This window comes from Hemitrygon akajei, chromosome 6 (genome assembly GCF_048418815.1).
Source record: "Hemitrygon akajei chromosome 6, sHemAka1.3, whole genome shotgun sequence".
NCBI lineage: Eukaryota > Metazoa > Chordata > Chondrichthyes > Myliobatiformes > Dasyatidae > Hemitrygon > Hemitrygon akajei.
The window spans coordinates 139,632,132-139,651,977 of NC_133129.1; the positions used below are offsets into that span (position 1 = coordinate 139,632,132).

A 19,846-nucleotide genomic window follows, 5' to 3' on the forward strand; every position below is an offset into this window, starting at 1 on the left:
AAAGGTTAAGACCAAGAGATGACAATTAGAATCATGAGGATACGACTACACTACTGCAATTGAAGCTATTGGAATATGTTGGTCTGGGAGTGGGGATTGAGGAAGACATGATCTACATCAAGAAAGTGGTGTTTCTGCCCTCACATAGTTAAATTCTGCGACAAAATTGGCCTTAAGTACATTTGCAAAATATCACAAGGTTGAATCTTGGCAGCTACTCAAATGGAAGAAAAAAAACCCTCCCTGTGTTCACCAATCACTGTGAGTATTTGTAGTAACAAATCAATTTGTGCTGCGAAATGTTTTAAACATTCTTTCCCTTGCACATTCACTTTTGGCCAAGTTGCATGGAGGACTTTATACTTATTGTTTCTCTCCTATGTGTTTAACCAGAGTATATTGAGGAGGCTTACAACATGTCAACCACTCTCTTTCCACTATTTTGATTTTACTGGCAACTTGTGAACAGTTATGGGGTTTCATGTGTGGCTGTTGGCAATAGGTGCTGTTCTTCAAGGCTGCAACTCCATGCAGTTCTCCTATTTTGGTGCTTCCTTTGGCTTGGAAACTTCCTTGGTTAATGCCACCTTGCAGGTACCCATTTTCTACATCAGTTGTATTAATACACAGCACTAGCAAATTGTTTCATACGAAGTATATCTGGCTTTCTTGGTTTATTGACTGTTAATTTGCACATGACAGGTGCATGTGAATTACAGAGGAGTCAATCTGCCATGTTCCCAAAGCCCAGATGAAATTTGCGCTGCTTTAAACTGCTCTTACTGCAGAACTCGTGCAGTGGAAGAAAGCAACTATACGACAAATTGGTGCCTAGTAGATGGAGAGACGGTAATTAATCACAGCACTAATGCTCTGCATATAAGGTAGGTTTTTATTTTTCTTTCTAAAATTTGCTATGTAACATAAAGCAAAGCATTGGACTGAGATTATCTATCCTTCCCTTCACTGATTTATGTTTCATCCCTCCTTCAACTTAATCCTCTGTTTTTATTGCAAATTTAACCCCACCTCAGCAATAGTTTAACACAGATCTCAAAGACACCATGGTCAAAGCCAGTTTAATCTCAATGAGAAATTATGGTTCTTTATCTTTCCTTATCTCTTTACTGTTGCTAGCTTCTTAACCTTGGCTTTCAAGCTGTCCTACATCACTGCTTATTCTCCTGCTCCCTGCATGCATACAGTATCATCTTACAGACAAAGGTTTTCTTCAACCCTGCAAAAACCCAGCTGTATTTCTGTATCATTTTTCTTAACTTATTCTGTCAGAACGTCTTTGCGACAAACACCATACTTAAGTTGGAATCTACATCAAGACGTGCCATGGTTAGCGTGACACTATTAGGGCTCGGGGCCTTCTGGAGTTCAGAGTTCAATTCGAACACCATTCTGTAAGGAGGCTATATGTCCTCCTTGTGAAATGTGTGGATTTTCCCTGGGTGCTCTGCTTTCTTCCCATAATCCAAAGATGTACCGGTTCGGTGAAGTGGTTATTGTAAATTGTCCCGATATTAGGTTCAGATTAATTGGGTTTGTCGGAGGTTACTGGGGCTGTGTGACTCTGAAAGACCCAGAAAGGCCCATTCTGTGCTGTATTGCCAAATAAATAAAACAAATTTATATCACAGAACCATCCCTTCAGCTGATCAAGTTGCCCATCTACACTAACCACACTTTGCTGCACTTGGCCAATATCCTCCATTCCTTTTCCATCCATGTACCTGCACAAATTATCCTTATAATTGCACCTTCCTCTACCACCTTCTCTGGCAGCTTGTTCCATAAACCTAGCATCCACTGTGTGGAGAAACTTGCCTGTCAGATTTCCTTTATATCTCTCCCTCCTTGCCTTAAAACGAGATCCTCTGGGTTTGAGACTCCCTTGCTCTTGGAAAAAAGACTGTGACAATCTGCCATAACTATGCCCCTCATAATTTTATAAACCCCTATAAGGTCACCCCTCAGCCTCCGTCACTCTAGGGAAACCCTTCCTGATCCAATCGTTTCTTGTAACCGAATCCCTTCATTCCAGGCAAACCCCTGGTGTATCTCTTCTGCAGCCTGTCCAGTGCTCTCACATCCTTCCTGCAGTGTGGACAAGCAGAACAGCAGACAATATTTCAAATGTGGCCTAACCAATTTTCTATATATGATGTCCCAACTCTTCTACTCAAAGCTATTGCATATGAAGGCAGGAGAGCTAAATGCCTTCTTCACTGCAATGCTATCAGCTGTTTTTGCCAATTCTTTACTTCATTTTATGAGCTTTTAATAAAAACATTTAAAGACAATGAAAACATCACATGGTTTATACTGCTGCTGGGGATGGATATTACTTTCAGACATGTATTAGGGATGGGATATCCTCACTACATTATTATCAGCCCTGTTACCATTTAAGCTTATACCCTTAGAAACTGGGACAACTTGGGGTCATCAAGAATAGCCACATCTACTACTTATCAGTAATATTGCAAGAAGTCTGCTATTACTATCCTGATATGAAGCAGCATAAATGAATCAGGTAATCAGCTGGTTAAAATCCTCTTGCAAGTCAAGATAAGAATGATTTTCATTGCTAAAGAGCAGCAGAGTGTTTTGGCTGTAAACAGTTATTTTTTAAAGAACAAATTTCATAGAAAAACATAGAGAACCAGATGACAGACTAACATATCAGTAATAGATAGATAGATAGATACTTTATTCATCCCCATGGGGAAATTCAACTTTTTTTTTCCAATGTCCTATACACTTGTTGTAGCAAAACTAATTACATACAATATGATATGCATCTAAATCAATATCTCAAAAAGCATTTATAATAGCTTTTAAAAAGTTCTTAAGTCCTGGCGGTTGAATTGTAAAGCCTAATGGCATTGGGGAGTATTGACCTCTTCATCCTGTCTGAGGAGCATTGAATCGATAGTAACCTGTCGCTGAAACTGCTTCTCTGTCTCTGGATGGTGCTATGTAGAGGATGTTCAGAGTTTTCCATAATTGACCGTAGCCTACTCAGCGCCCTTCGCTCAGCTACCGATGTTAAACCCTCCAGTACTTTGCCCACGACAGAGCCCGCCTTCCTTACCAGCTTATTAAGACGTGAGGCGTCCCTCTTCTTAATGCTTCCTCCCCAACACGCCACCACAAAGAAGAGGGCGCTCTCCACAACTGACCTATAGAACATCTTCAGCATCTCACTACAGACATTGAATGACGCCAACCTTCTAAGGAAGTACAGTCGACTCTGTGCCTTCCTGCACAAGGCATCTGTGTTGGCAGTCCAGTCTAGCTTCTCGTCTAACTATACTCCCAGATACTTGTAGGTCTTAACCTGCTCCACACATTCTCCATTAATGATCACTGGCTCCATATGAGGCCTAGATCTCCTAAAGTCCAAATAGACAGTAGTTCTTCTCCATAAATGCTCGTTTAATGCACTTGAGTAATTCTGATCCATGATTGTCTTGTCAAATGATATTTTTCTCTTAAGGCAGCATCAGTTCTCTTCCCAGACTTGTTGGTGAGTTTTCTGAATTTCATTTGTATCTCAGAATTCTGCCTACTGCACCATACCTGTAGGATTGAGATATATTAAGTGCACAGCTCAAACTTTAAAAGTTGCTTAGACTTAGCAAAGTGTTGTGAATGTTGGCTGGAGTCCCCATCAGTTAGGGAGTGAGTGAAAGGATAAAGGTGAGACAAAAAATGAAAATTCAGCAACCTTTTCAGTTTAGCTGAGGCCTAAAATGTCACAGTTTGGTGCCTGTAAGAGGATGGCAGAGCCAGTCTTTGTCCCTCTCTTTTTGCAACTTCTACTTTAGCACCACCACCCTACAACTTCCAGTTAGCCTCCTTTAGGCATTAAACAAGATCTTTTGTTTTATAGGTCATATGGTTGTTGTTGGCCACCATTTATGAAGTCTCCAAGGGAAACTGAGAATTTTAAATTTATATTTTCTCTATTTGTGGATTTGGGAACACGCTCGGATGATGGAGCTGTCAATATACCTCCACAGCTGCCCCTGTTACCTGTCTTAAGGTAAAGCTAAGCAGAGTTTGTTGGGGTTAGTTGTTTGCCCTGTGATTGAGAGAGGTTGGGAGGCTGAACCATTTGGCTAATAACAGTAATTATTATCTTCAGTTATACTACCTGTTTTTCTTTTCATCGCTTCTGAATCACTCTACCATCAGTCAGGAGGTACCATGGCATTAGGAAGGACTGTTCGGATGAGAAACAGTCTCTTCCTCCTGCCTGTGGGACTACCAAACTCCCTGCCACCATCCAGGTCTCATCACGTATGAAGCACCAGTGGCATTATATTGTTTCCTTTTAATTTGTTGATTTATTTACAGTAATACTGCTTTGTGTTGTATTTGAGTTATATGTACTGTGTTGTGCACCTTGGTCCAGAGGGACATTGGTCCATTTGGCGGTGCACATATAGATGGTTGACTGACAATAAACTTGAACTTGGATGTGCCCATAAGGTTCTTTTGGGTGCTGCATGCAATAATAATGCATGTTGATCCCAGGCAATGAGCCTCAATATATTGTACAACCATAGAAGCTCTTCAGCCTAATCCTGAACTAGCTCATCTGTCCAGCAATAATCTGATATAGTAATCAAGACTTTTTCACTCAAGATTCTGAGGAAAGTAACTCTGCTATAACCGTTGTCTATGATATGGGCTGGTTTAAACAACACAGACATGCCATCAAGCCTCACATTTGGGGTCGTATTATTTTAATAACCTTTCTCTGCAATGCTATCAAGAGCCTTTATGGGACTAAATTAAATGCAGGGATTGTTTGAGAAAAGCAGTGGAAAGCATTCTTCCATTACTGTCATTTAAACAGTTTCCATACAGCCAGTTTTAAACATTAATAAACACTCTAAAATTAACAAGGGAACACACTGGAACATTCTGGTTGCTGAGTTATTGGGCCAAAGAGTTTGACTCAGGCGTAAATATCTGAACTTTTTTTTTCATGATTAACTAGGCAAAATCAATTAACTTTGGTGTCATTGCAATTACGTGGATGTCGATTGTAGAAAGTGCTCAAATATGAGCATGACAGTGCAAGCCTGATATCTTAACGAGAATTTGAGTTGGAGATTGTATGAGGCAATACCATATAAAGGGAGGTTAACCAGTATGGGATAATTAATTTAAAAAACACGAGGTTTTGCAGAGAAAAATAATCAGCCTATGCATTCAGTGCTGATTGGATTAATATATTGTCAAGTGAACACATTTGTTTCTTTTTTCTCTTTCTCAAGGGTGCCTCAGAATTGCAATTCTACCTATAACCTTACCATATATGAGGGGAATGGAGATGTTCTAAATTGCCGTTATGGACTACGGGCAAAACATGAATGTATCCACTGTAACCAACATCACTTTCTCACTTTGGATCAGGTAGTTAGCACAGCTTTCGGATGTTCTAGTTTAAATTGGTCTTTTAAAAGGTCACTCTCTTTGGGGTTTCTTTGATTTCAAGTGGGAGTTCCAGTCGCCCATTTACGAACTTCCCTGTAAATGCCCTCCTTTAGCTTGCAGAATAACATGACTGAGGTTCATTTGGTCTGGATTATTTCATTAGTTTTTTGGCACAGTTATAGCCCTATTAGAAGTGTTGATGAACCTGAACTGGATCTGCCATTCCCAGCTGCAGTAAATAATTCCATTTGGGAGATTGACCTGAGTGTCTCTGTATCTGGAAGGCATTCCAGACACTCCACCTCGATAAAGGTCTTTGAAATTGTTGTTATACATCTTTGTCAGGAACGTATGAAAGCTATTCAAATAGATTGACATAATTAAGGATATATTAAAAACATAAAATATAATAAAACTGTGTCAAAACTCTAATGATAATTAAAAGCTTTAAAATGGAATGAAACAAGGTAAAATAAGTAAATTAGCTTCCTTGGCTTAGCTATTTTCACAGGTCAGTGCTCTGCACTCGGCCAGTGATGCTGTGAGTCAGATGTGCTGACAGCATTTCTTATCAAACCTCTGCAATTCATCACAAGTTTTGAAATAGGCTGTTCCATAAGCTGCAGGTAAACTCAAACCATCTTGCCCTGTTGATGATTTGATCTTTATTGTTTGTTTGTAATTGCAAACCCACTGTGACTATTTAATATAATTGAACATTAGCTTGGCATTGCGGGTAAAATAATTACCTGCAACACCAAGCTATTGATTTTCTCAAAGCTGGGTTTTTAAAAGCTAGATTTTGTAGAAGGAAAGCAAAATAGAATGATAGTTTCAAGATACCAATTCTGGCAAAGAGAGAATAAAAGACCCTTGATTTCAATAATGGAGATGTGGAGAGATGAGGAGTGAAGTATATCCTAATTTCATTGCAGGAACATTGTGTCCTTCAGTACAATGGCCTTGGGACTAGTGGTGTGTACCCTGTGGAACTGATGGTTGAAGAATATCCAAGAGAAACCATTCTTCTGGCCCACAGTGATGGGACACAGACAATGTATTCTGCTTTTGGAGATGCTTCTTCCACTTTATTCATTCAAAGCACAAAACCCTTAAGCTCCATCCCCATGCAATTTGCGATCATTGGTAAGTATTTTTCCTATTTAATTTGCCCCTTTTCTGAAGAGGTTCCTCCAGGTGGAAACACTAATGGACATTTCAACTCTATAGAAGGCTGTGAGTAATAGGCCAGATTGCAGCTTGATATGCATTAAGGGTCAGGGACAGGAAGTGGCAGGTTCCCTTCCTCAGACTGTAATTACCAGGATGAAGCATTCCCAATAGATGTCCAGCCTAATTCAGCTAATACTGGGACTATTCGGTCTCCACTCCTTCCTGCTCCACCCAAAGAACTACAGTTGAACTCAGCAAACATTTGGAAAAAAAGGGGATACCTGGGAAAAAAAAGAGTGGATTGGTGGATTCTCTACAGATACTATGAGTGGGCTTATTGCCAGCTTAATAAATCATTGAATATATGCAGTTGTCCCCAAGGCAGATGTGGTGCATAGTGACACAGCAGTACATTGCAGATGGAGTTTGATCACAGACTATCTGACAAGGAATATTAATTAGAGCTAAAAGGAAGACACAGTTAAATCGGAGATGCTCCTGGGATGAGGTAAGATGCAGTTTGGTCAATGCAATATGCCAACATTGTATGCAGAGGAAATTAAAGTGAGGTTTGTGTGATGTATTGCCTAGGACAGTGATGGGGAATGTGTTATGTCCAAAGGTGAGTTTGCACGAGATTGAAAAACAGACCTGTACTGCAAAGTAACACGTTCGGATGGTTAGACCAGGATAATATTTTCCAGAGTGAAAGACATTTCAATTCAATGGTAGGTCATTATGATCATACCGAGTCAAAGGCATAACTGTGGAGGAACTCACCTTCTCACTCACAAAGCTAATGGCAAAAAGTTTGGAAAAATAGTCTGTAATCTGATTGGACAGTATGTGAGCACCCATTCATAACTTGCCTACTACAAGAATCTACAAACAAAATGGGAAACAAAAGACTTAGCACAGGGTACAGTGTTAATGTTGATTGAGGAGTCTGGTGCAGACAATATCGTTAGAGAATGTGAGACTACGGAGCAGCCAAGGGTCTACCTGACTCTTATTGTTTACATGCTTACTGAATCAAGCAAGATTGTGTTTAAGAGAAACTTGCACTGCAAAGAGGAGCAGTTCTGAAGATCCCGAGCAGGATGCTCAGCAGCATGTACTTAATGTCAGTCCAATACAATGTAACCAGAATGAGGCAAGAAAGACTGAAAACAGTGATGGCAGAGCTGCAAGTGTTGTGGGGAAAAGAATAGAGGGAGCTAGTCCAGTAAATAGGGATGTGGATTGTACTAATGTGGTAACAGGGAACCACAGACAAAGCTGGGAAGCAGAATCATGGAACACAGCAGTAATGACATCCAAGGTTCAGGAGTTTCATTAATTATGTTATAGCGTGCACCCATTTTTGTAGTAGACAACTGGATTTACTCTTAGACCTGTGGACATCATTTTACTCTGTCATCATGACCTATCCCATTATTTAAATCCTGTAGCCACCATTCTGTTAACAAGATGTAGTTTTACTGGTGATCTCATCAAGTGAAAGCTCTCCCAAGTTCACCTCAGATAGATCAGCTTTTGACTGGTCTTCGGGTGCCCACCAGTTTTAAATAAATCACCTATTATTTTGAACTCCAACTCGGTGTGATCTTTCAGTTTGCTCTTTCACAAGACTTGGAGATAACTCAGAAAGAGGCCAAAGATAATTTTGTGACTTCATAAGGGATGTCGTGAAAGAGTTCTGCTATCTGCAGAGGGTCAGGATGCAAGTTTGGGTGCAGGTAGAGGGTCATTAATGAAGAGCCTTAAGAAGCAACCAAATATTGTTGCAGCTAAGCTCTTGGTATCCAGTAGTAGTTCAAATACATTGTATAATTGTAATTATTATAGTGGCTACTATTCCTGTTAAGTTCTATGTTAATAATTTTGTGTATACAGTACCTTTAGCAACATGGATTGGGAAAAGAAAGACTGGAAATTACTCTGAGTGATGTTATTATACAAATACTTGAACTCATTGTTTCACATCATTTTGTAATCTTTTCAATGTAAATAGATACTTTATTGATCCCAAAGTAAATTATTGTCACAGTAGCATTACCATAAGACCATAAGGCATAGATCCAGAATTAAGCCATTCAGCCTGTCATTTCATCATCAACTCTACACATTTTCCCACTCACCAGGATGTCCTGACAAATCAGGAAACTATCAGCTTCCGCTTTGAAAACCCACAGGCTTGGCCTTCACCACAGTCTGTGGCAGCACATTCCACATATTCACCAATCTTTGTCTAAAAACATCCTCATTACTTCTGTCCTAAAAGCCCGTCCCTCAATTTTGAGACTGTCTAGTTCTGGATACCCCCCTCAAGAGGAAACATCCACTCTACCTCCACCTTATCTAGTCCTTTCAGTATTCGGTAGGTTTCGATGAGATCCCCACGCATTCTTCTAAATTTCAGTGAGTACAGGCCCAAGGCTGCCAAACGCTCCTCAATATTAATCCCTTCATTGCTAGAATTATCCTCGTGAACCTCCTCTGGACTCTCTCCATTGACAATACATCCATTTATACGCAATATTAGAAGAGAAGTAAAAAGAATAAAAAATAAGTTACCACAAAAATCCTAACAGGAGGGAGTTATCACTTCCCTGGCTGTAATTTGACTTATTATAGGGCCTAATGGCCAAGAGTAAGAATGACCTTGTGTAGTAACTTGTTTTGAATTCAAGAGCAAAGAGGTAAACTCCATGTTCATACTGAGTATTCCTAGTGACCGTACTAATAATTTCCAGAATTTATTTACGTTTAAATATGTGAAGGGCAAAGTAAACATTGCAATATCTTAAGATATTGTGGTTTCACTATATATGTAATATATTCTGTGCATCCATTGAACAGTCTGTCTTTTTTTATAGTGCAGAAGGCTATATCAGAATGTGCATTTGGAATATTTCGTCCTGCATTTATACATCCAACACCTCCCAATGGAGCAAGAATATATGCTTCAGATTCTGACGAGATTAACTTTACAATAAATGCCATCAGCTTAAATGAAAGGTATCCTTTTTTCATTGGAAATACTCATGATCTAGATTGTCTACCTTGTTTAGTTGTATCATCCACTCAATGATTTAAGGTCATAGTTACAGATTCTTCAGTTAAACTGAATTATGTTTCTCAGCTGTGGTTACACATAACTTACCTGATTAAGGACCTATAACTGATAGCATCCGAGACTGTCTTTCATTCAAACTCTCTTGTCCCCGATGATAAATAAATTCCTATAGATGGAGTACTCCAAGGTGTCTTTCTAATCCATTCAAGTCCAATACCAATTTGCCCTAATACTTAGAATGCATTTACCCTGAAAGTGCTGTGGCCAATTCAGTTAGCACATGTTCAAAACTGGATAAATATTTGTTTTGGTCTATGTGGCTTAATTTCATATTGGATAAAGTATTTACCTACTGGGGACACTTTTCATTTTCTGTAATGAAAATGACAGTTTAGTTATGTCTCTCAGTTCTGTAATATAAAATTCAAAGTAAATTTTATTATCAAAGTACATATATGTCACCATATACAAGCCTGAGAAGATTCATTTTCTTGTGGACATAATCAGTAAGTCTATAGAATATTAACTATAACAGGAGCAATGAAAGTTCAACTAGAGTGCAGAAGACAAACCATGCAAATGCAAATATATGTAAATAAATGCCAATAAATAACAAGAACGTGAGCTAATGAGATAGAGTCCTTAAACTGATATAACTGGTTGTGGAAACATTCCATGGATGGAGCAAGTGAGTATAGTTATCCCCTTTAATTCAAGAGCCTGATGGTTGAGGGGTAGTAACTGTTTGTGAGCCTAGTGGTGTGAGTCCTGAGGCTCCTGTACAATCTTCCTGATGACAGCAGCGAGAAGAGAGTCTGACTTGATGGTGGAGAACTCTGATGATGGATGCTGCTTTCCTATGACAGCATTTCATGTAGATGTGCTCAGTGGTTAGTACCTGTGATGTACTGGGCTGAATCCACTACCTTCTGTAGGATTTTCCATGCAAAGGCATTGATGAAGCCAGTCAATACACTCTCCACTACACAACTATAGAAGTTTGTCAAAGTTTTTGATGTCATGCCAGATCGCTGCAGACCCCTGCTGAAGTAGAGGTGCTGCAGTGCTTTCTTTGAAATTGTACTTCCATGCTGGGTCTAGGACAGGTCCTCTGAAATAGTAATACCCAGGAATTTAAAGTTGTTAACCCTTTCCACCTCTGATTCTCCGATGAGAGCTGGCTCATGGATCTCTGGTTTCTCGCTCCTAATCAATTCCTTCGTCTTTTTGACATGGAGTGATAAGTGGTTGTTCAGCCAAATTTTCAGTCTCCCTCCTGTATGCTGATTCATCACCGCCTTTGGTGTGGCCCACAACAGTGGTGTCATCAGCAAACTTGAATATGGCATTGGTGCTGTGCTTAGCCACATGGTCATAGGTTTAAAGTGAGTAGAGTAATATTATTAACACTAATTGCAATCCTGAAGGTGTGTGAAATTCATTGAAGTTTTAGGACTTACAATAAAAGTCATGCCAAAAGACCATTCATTCTTTCAAAAGCATTCCATCGGTAGTCTGTTCTGTCAATGACTTCCCTTCCCTACCAAGGAATGTGGTGAAGCTTCTAATGTTTACCTTAAGAGGCTTAGTCTTCACTCCACTAACAATGTAAAGACTTGATTTGAATTTATTTAAATCTTACATCCATCCCACAATGTGAGGGAGTAAAAATCTCTGCGTTATGACTCCATTGCAATGTACAGACATGTGAATTTATAAGTCTAATGGCTTGTAGGAAGAAGCTGTCCTGTAGTCTGTTGGTCCTGGCTTTACATAGAAACACAGAAACATAGAAAACCTACAGCACAATACAGGCCCTTCGGCCCACAAAGTTGTACCAAACATATCTCTACCTTAGAAATTACTAGGCTTACCTATAGCTCTCTATTTTCCTAAACTCCATGTACCTATCCAAAAGTCTCTTAAAAGACCCTATCGTATCCACCTCCACCAACGTTGCTGGCAGCCAATTCCACATGCTCACCACCCTCTGAGTAAAAAACTTACCCCTGACATCTCCTCTGTGCCTACTCCCCAGCACCTTAAACCTGTGTCCTCTTGTGGCAACCATTTCAGCCCTGGGGAAAAAGCTCTGACTATCCACACATTCAATGCCTTTCATCATCTTATACACCTCTATCAGGTCACATCATCCTCCGTCGCTCCAAGGAGAAAAGGCCAAGTTCACTCAACCTATTCTCATAAGGAATGCTCCCCAATCCAGGCAACACCCATGTAAATCTCCTCTGCACCCTTTCTATGGCTTCCACATCCTTCCTGTAGTGAGGTGACCAGAAATGAGAACAGTGCTCCAAGTGGGGTCTGACCAGGGTCCTATATATGCTGTGGTACTGTTCGATGCTGTGGTACCGTTTGCCAGACAGAAGCAGCTGAAACAGTTTATGGTTGGGGTGACTGGTGTCCCCGCTGATCTTCCAGGCCTTCTTTACTCACCTACTGCTGTAAATGAACTCAATGGAGGGAAGTTCACATACACAGATGCAATGGGCTGTCCGTACCACTCTCTACAGTGCCCAGCGATCAAGGTTGGTCCAATTCCCATACTAGGTGTTGATACAGCCAGTCAGGATGCACTCAGTGGTGTCCCTGTAGAAGGTCTTGAGGATTTGGGTTTCATGCTGAACTTCTTCAGTCCCCTGAAGTGGAAGAGACACTGTTGTGCTTTTTTCACCACACAGCCGGTGTGTTCAGTCCAGGTGAGATCTTTGGTGATGTGTATACTGAGGAACTTGAAACTACTCACCTTTTCAATTGCAGTCCCATTGAAGTTGATCGGGCTGAGTCTGTCTCCGTTCTTCCTGTAATCCACGGTCAGCTCTTTCATTTTTTGGACACTGGGGGAGAGGTTGTTATCTTGGCACCACTGTGTCAGGGTGTTAACCTCTCCTCTGCAGGCTGTCCCATCACCAATGTTCCCTCCAATTTTTAGTAGTCAGTATGCGAAAAAATCTTAAGTTGTGCAAATTTTTTTCCTCTGACAAAAGTATGTGCGCTCTGAATGCACACATGGCACAGTTTATGTAGGTTTACAAAATATTTGACATAAAATTGCACAGAATAACAACAGAATAACACACACATTTAAGACACTCAGTTATTTTTTCTCTCTCCTGTCTTTGGCATTTACCCTTTCTTTGTAAACTCTATCTAGACTAATAGAACTTCCATCCAATCGATTACTTTTGATTCTCATTAACATATCCAAATGACATTCACCTAAACGGTTTCTCAGCTTGTTTTTGAGTTGATTCATTAGGCTAAAACCTCACTCACAGTCCACACTAGACGCAAGAAAGGTTCCCACAATGTCCATCAACTGTGCAAGGTCACAAAACTGTTCATTTTGAAGTACGAATGTCACCATTTGAGCAAAGTTTGAAATCACTTTGGATTTAATTTTTTCTGGCATGGAAAATTTGAAATCATTAAACTGTCTAACTATTACAGTAATTTTCAGCTAGAAAATCATGATATTTTAGACATAAGGCATTAACTTGTTCATCGCCAAATGTGAAGTCACAATTTGCAATTGCAGAGAAATCAAAAGCTGACCATTCTTTAGGAAACCTCTTCTTCTAAATGAATGCAAAGACTATTTATAAATTCAACAGCGAACTTGTATCTACTGTGACATTTTCAGTGTAGCAGTTTCTACTATTTTGTTAAACCATTCAAATTTAAACAAATTTGCAGTTCTTTTGCACTTCACACCCTTCACTTCTTTTGAATTCAACATAGTGAATCAATTTTTTTTAAATAAAAACCTAGTAAACTGTCTGCAGGATTTGAAACAGATCTTTGTAAACTTTACGATATGAACACTGTCTGCCGAAGATGGCTGCCGCCGTGATGCAGCTTTACAAAGCGGAACAGGAAAGGTGAGGTGACGTAAATTAGTGAGGTGCCTTGTGGTATTTGAAAAACTGACTAACTAGTTAACAGAAACATTTAGCTAAAAGATTAGTTTCAATAAGCACAATTATTAATTACTATATCATTTTAGGTAGCCTACCTTTTGTGCGCACATTAATTTCCTGGTTGAAAAATGTGTGTGTACGCGCACAGCTTGGAGGGAACATAGCTCACCATCCCTAGAAATAAGGCTGATCAATGTCATTTCAACTGCAGGTTTGATCAGCAGATTGGAGCTGTGTGTGGCAGCGCAGTTGTAGGTGTAAAAGTAGAGGAGGGAACTCAGGACACAACCCTGGGGGACACTTGTGTTGAGGGTCAAAGGGGCAGAGATGAGGTAACCCATTCTTACCACCTGTCAGCGTTCCGATGGAAAGTCCAGGATCCAGCTGCAGATGGCAAGTTGAAGACCAAGTTCTCTAAGCTTCCTGTCAAGCTTGGAGGGAATTATGGTGTTGAATGCTGAACTGTAGTCCACGAACAGCATTCTAATGTATGTATCCCGCTTCTCCAGGTGAGTGAGGACGGTGTGTGGTGCTCTGGCTATGGCATCATCGGTAGATTGGTTCCTTTGGTAGGTGAGTTGTCAGGGTCCAGTGTGGGTGGTAACATGCTGCAGATGTAGTCTTTAACCAGCCTCTCAAAGCATTTGCTTATAATAGAGTTGAGTGTGATAGGATGCCAATTGTTCAGGCATGCTACCTTGGTTTTCTTAGGTACAGGGACAATGATGGACAAATTAAATGTTGAGAGTTAAGGCATCCTTAATTCCTTACCTTCCTATATTTCTTTTGACAGGATCACTGCCTTTACAGTGGTGGGTCCCCATGGATTGCACAAGTCAGATACCTGGAGTATGGATGACAGATCTGTGTCGGTGAATGTTTCGTGGTCAGTGGGTGTACGTGGTGTTCCAAAGCGAGTTCCAGTGTGCTTTCTCTCAACAACATCTTCAGGGTAAACAACTACCCTAAGCAAGCGGTCATTGTCGACTGAGTCTTCCTTCAGATTGAGTGAATGTCATCACTTCAGCATTTTCTATCAATGATTACAAGTATCTATGGGACACAAATAAAGTAGGAGGATTTCAATACGACTTAAGTCTCCATTGAAAAATAAACAAATATTCTATCAAAATAAAACTGATTTGAGGGAAATTGTGTTATCAGTACTATTGAAATAGATTTATTTTGCACTAAAACTATGGCAACTTAACCCAAAGGAGAATGAAAACCATGATTTTTGGTCATGTACATCACTTCCCACCCTCAACACATCTGAGGAGATAAATCTTCCTTTACGTGGGAGAAAAAATACATTGTTCTGAAGCTCCAAAAGAAATTGAAGCTGCCCTTCCCTATTCTTATCTAAAATACAATTTGTACTTTTCATATCATGATCTCAGTAAGATTGAAAAATGTTGGCCAGTAAATCAAGAGAAAAGAACTCCTCAAATTATATTGTGGGATATTCAGTCGCTATTTAACTATGGACTTGTTTACTAATCATTTCAAAAGGTGAAGGTTGGGGTTGTCCAGCATTCTCTCAATGTTATGTGCTTAAACCCTGGACTAGAGTTCAAACCAGATGCATCTAGGGTTGAGAAAGGGTTACCATGGTAATTTGAATTGTATTCTGTGTTATTGACCGTTTTAGTAGTGGAGATTAAGATTTCAGTCATGATCCTGTGTGATAGATGGAAAATTTAGTATTTTACTGTTACTCCAAACTTTAGAAAAATCCTAATTGTTAATTTTCTGTTCATTCAGATTACAGTCAGAACCACGATGCATTTGGATTGTGCTGAGTATGTATTGTAAAACTACAGTTTTAATCGTACTTTCTCATTCTAATGTGGAAATGAATTCAGTGTTTTCAAAGATGTTTTGTTACAGGGATAGAGAATCTTTATATCCAAGTCTTCCAATGACTTGAGCATAGGATCTAAATGAGAGCTCAGCACTATAAAAGGAAGCAAGTTTCAGCTTTCAGAATTATATCAAATACTATACATATCTTTTCTTTGAAAGCATCTTCATTCTCTGTCATTCAATGTAATGTAATTTTCTGCAGTTATTTTCAGCTGAATAATTTGTTTGCATTTTGTGGAGCTATGTGGAATATATGCCAGCTGGAAAATGAAATGAAGAAAAGCTCAGCCTGTCCATTGAAATAGTTCCCATTCAAAAGCAAAATCTCAGCTTTGATCCTTGCTGTTCTGTGACAGTAGACTTCATTGGGTTTGCTGTATCTCTGGAAAAAGTGAGGGGAATATCTAACCAGAGTTTCTGTTCCTCATTATCTTTCAGGAATTCCCGGTGCAACATGTAGTGGTGGGAGGATCAGGTCAAGAGAGTACTTAGTTCTTATGATGTCCTTTACAGTAAAATTATGAAATAGGCAGGTTCTTAAACCATCGCCAATGACATGGAATGGTAACCAGCAATTTCATGACAGGAGGATAAACATTTGAAAATTATAGCAATGGATTCAAATTTGTAAGGCATAATCGTATCATTAAAACAGGAGTTAATAATTATAATGAATAAATTATTAAAAGTAAGTTTTAATATAATTGCACATTCCTTGATCACTAAAGCAACAATCAAAGGCCAATCATCCAATCAGAAGTCTTCAGATGAAACAGTAGGACATCCATGGGTTGGTGGAGGGATGGCTAGTGGGATGACACAGTGGTAAATGCTTAAGGTATTGTCTGAAACTGGGTGGGATTGTAAGGTTGCAAAGACGCAAGTTGAACGATTGAGCAAATGCAGATCTAGTATAATATGCATAAAAATGACATTAATCCACTTTGATAAGTATAAAAGAAGATAGGAAATTATTTACATAGTGAGAGACTAGGAAATGTTGACGTATGAAGGGAGTAGGGTGTTCTTGGATACCATTTGATATAACAATAAATTCCAATGCAGGAAGCGATAATGAAAACCCATAGTATGCTGGCCTTCACCAAAAGAGGTTATGAGTACAGGATCGAGGATGTCTTGTTACAAATATACAGGGTATTTGTGAAACTGCACCTGGAATTTTGTGATTGATATTTTGATGTTCTTTTCTAGGAAAGAATATACTGCCATAGTGCAGTAAAGGTTTATCAGACTGATTCCTGGTTGACAGCAATGCTCAGAGAGAAGGGATCGGGGTGCCACGATGATATTCACTAGTTTAGAAATGGGTTAGAGCGCCACATTGAAACAGAATTCTGACAGAACAGAACCAGACAGACTGGATATTTCCTCTGGAAAAAGAGTCCAGAACAAGGGGTCATAGTGGTAGAATAAAGGGAAGATGTTCAGGTCTGAAATGAGGAAAAATTTCTTCACTCAGAGGGAGGTGATCCTGTGGACTTTTTCAGCACGTGAGGCAGTAGAGGCCACGTCACTAGAAATAAAAGGCATAAAGTAGTGTGGGAAGTTATGGTACTGATATGATTTTGTTTAGCCTAATTGATTAGGAGTATAATAATGACCCTAATTGTTATCGTTTTTTTATTTGCTGTAGATTTGCTTGAAGAACGGTCACTAGCCCCAGGTAGGAATTTTCATGTTCAACAAAAAGCAAATTATCAATTTGAAATTTCATGTCATCACCTTGTCTGCATTCAGTCCTTAAATAGGCTGGAAAGACAGGGTGTTGGGACCACAGGCAGGAGTCGGAGTGATTTTCCTTGCTCTTCCACGATATTCACTCCTCTCTCTGCGACGCTGAGGGTGTGAGACTGCCCCTGGCTGCTGTGCTTCATGTCTGTGAGGTTGCGGTGATTTGCCCCACTAATATGATGAACTGAGACTGAGGCTTCGGATCTCCTCCAGGGATTCGGATCTAAGGACTCAATTCAGTTCGGAATGCTGTTGCTTGCTTCTATTGCTTGCACGATTTGTGGTTTTTTTTCTCTCTGTGCATTGGGTGATTTTTTAAATTGGGTTCTTGCTTTGTGGCTATCTGTAAGCAGACAAATCTCAAGGTTGTATAATTTATACATTCTTTGATAATAAACGTATTTTGAATCTTTGAAGTGCTGGGCTAAAGGCAGGAGGAGACTTGAACTTGCAGAAAGCTGGCACATTCACAAATGGCTGAAAACCCTTTTGTTTGTACTACTGCGCTCCATGTTTTATTCTGAATTGCAGCTGACTGCAGAAAAGAAAGCTCTATGAAAAACATTTGCTTCTCTCTTTCTTGTAGCTATACCCACAAACCAATATCATCCAGGTTGAATATATACTACTTCTGAATGACCTAATTTTGACTGATTTAACTGTAATTTTGTGTTCAGTGAGGTCCCTGAACAAATGCTGTGTTTGAAATATTAGTTGTGGACAACAAATAGTCCTTCAGGGCTCTCGCCCCCTTTAAGGATTGTCTTGACATGTTCCCTGGGCGGTAACGATGTGTGCAGTGGTAGAATATGGAGAGTACAGGAATAATACTCTTGCCTCATGAGTATTAGTCTATACACCTTGAAATGGACCTCGGAGTGAACCCAGTGAGCATATGCATTTTACAACATTAATAGAAAACTCCAATAATCCTCTACCTTTAGATTTCCTGGACTATTGCAAGTTACTCATATTAACACCCAAAAATACATATTATTACAGCAGTATGCTAATTTTCCAGTGAATCTGGTGATTTATCAATCACCTTAGAGATTGGTTCCAGCTACAAACTTACCGAGCCCCCTGAACACCACCCCCCCATCCCCCCCCCCCCCATGTTCCCAACACCAACCATAGACCTGGAACACAGTCTGGACCCGGCTTTACTCTTTGGAGAGAAGGAGGATGAGAGGAGACATGATAGGGGTAAACAAGATATTAAGAGGAATAGATAGAGTGGACAGCCAGTACCTCTTCCCCAGGGCACCACTGTTCAATACGAGAGGACATGGCTTTGGGGTAAGGGTGGGAAGTTCATGAGGGATATTAGAGGAAGGATTTTTTTACTCAGAGAGTGGTTGGTGCATGGAATGCACTGTCTGAGTCTGTGGTGGAGGCAGATACACTAGTGAAATTTAGGAGACTACTGGACAGGTATATGGAAGAATTTCATGTGGGGAGGTTATATGGGAGGCAGGGTTTAAGGGTTGGCACAACATTGTGGGCCGAAAGGCCTGTACTATTCTATGTTCTATGTTGATTTGGAGAAACTCAATGCAGTAAAACAGGCCATGAAAGGATACGGGGAGAAGACAGGAGATTGGGGCTGAGAAGGAAAGTGGATTGGCCTTGATGAAATGGCTGAGCAGACTCAATGGGCCTAACAGCCTAATTTTGCTCCTCTATCTTATGGTCTTATGATCTAAAACTACCAAGAAACTACATTTGGAAAGGCTGTTTTAATTCACAGCTGCTTAATCTCCTTCCGCTGAGAGCTAGTGGTAAATCAGATGTGATGTGATTATCTTGTGTTTACTTAAGAAAGAGAAATTTGTAGAGAAAATGTCACAATGAAAACTCTCTGCCAATGTTTAATACTGAATGCTATCAGAACAACCAGTTTGAAGCAAGTAAAAATAATGTCTTGTTTCATTGTTTCTTTATTTCAGAATGTTTGTCATAAGATAAAAAACACTACTATGATCTTCAGTCTGTTTGATCGCATTAGCTAAAATAAATCTTATGCTGGTTTATAATTCCAGCTTGATTGTTTGAGGTTTGACTGATGATAAGAAGCACACTTTTGTAGACGATACCTAGACATTTTATTTCGATAATAAAATTCCACATTGGCAGTATGTTCTGTAATGTCAACACTAAGAAGAATACTTTAAAAATGCATACTGATTAATGGCATCTGTCTGTAGATACATCATAACTTACGCTAGGAAATGCAAAACCTGGGCATGGGGGATGGCTGAAGTAAAATTAACTGGTGAAAGTCTGGGAAACATAAGGTGACTGTAAATATGCAAGTATTAATTATGGTAATTATTGATTTATTTCAAATTGTTACAGAAATCAAAAATTGATGCATTTATATCAAATTTGAAATATTTGAAAATGAACAATTTTGCCAAATATTATAGCTGGCAAATTGAATTGAACCAAAAGTAAAAACTGAAAAATTCAATCTCTAACATGAGGACATCCAAAGTAACACACACACAATGCTGGAGGAACTCAGCAGACCAGGCAGCATCTATGGAAAAGAGTAAATAGTCACCATCTTGGA

The 19,846-nt window shown here is 39.5% G+C and overlaps 1 protein-coding gene across 2 annotated transcripts in view; it reads left to right on the forward strand.

Moving 5' to 3' along the window:
• Positions 1 to 343: 343 nt before the first annotated feature.
• Positions 344 to 19,846, forward strand: part of LOC140729534 (uncharacterized) — a 39,802-nt gene continuing 20,299 nt past the window's right edge. The window contains exons 1-9 of one of the 2 annotated variants that reach the window (XM_073049374.1): positions 344 to 594; positions 703 to 884; positions 3,908 to 4,060; positions 5,304 to 5,442; positions 6,399 to 6,609; positions 9,516 to 9,657; positions 14,447 to 14,605; positions 15,418 to 15,455; positions 17,174 to 17,203. In XM_073049374.1, coding sequence (XP_072905475.1) covers positions 472 to 594; positions 703 to 884; positions 3,908 to 4,060; positions 5,304 to 5,442; positions 6,399 to 6,609; positions 9,516 to 9,657; positions 14,447 to 14,605; positions 15,418 to 15,455; positions 17,174 to 17,203 — 1,177 coding nt within the window. In that variant the 5' untranslated portion in view covers positions 344 to 471. The remainder of the gene's footprint in view (positions 595 to 702; positions 885 to 3,907; positions 4,061 to 5,303; positions 5,443 to 6,398; positions 6,610 to 9,515; positions 9,658 to 14,446; positions 14,606 to 15,417; positions 15,456 to 17,173; positions 17,204 to 19,846) is intronic. The other variant, XM_073049375.1, reaches the window with a different exon arrangement.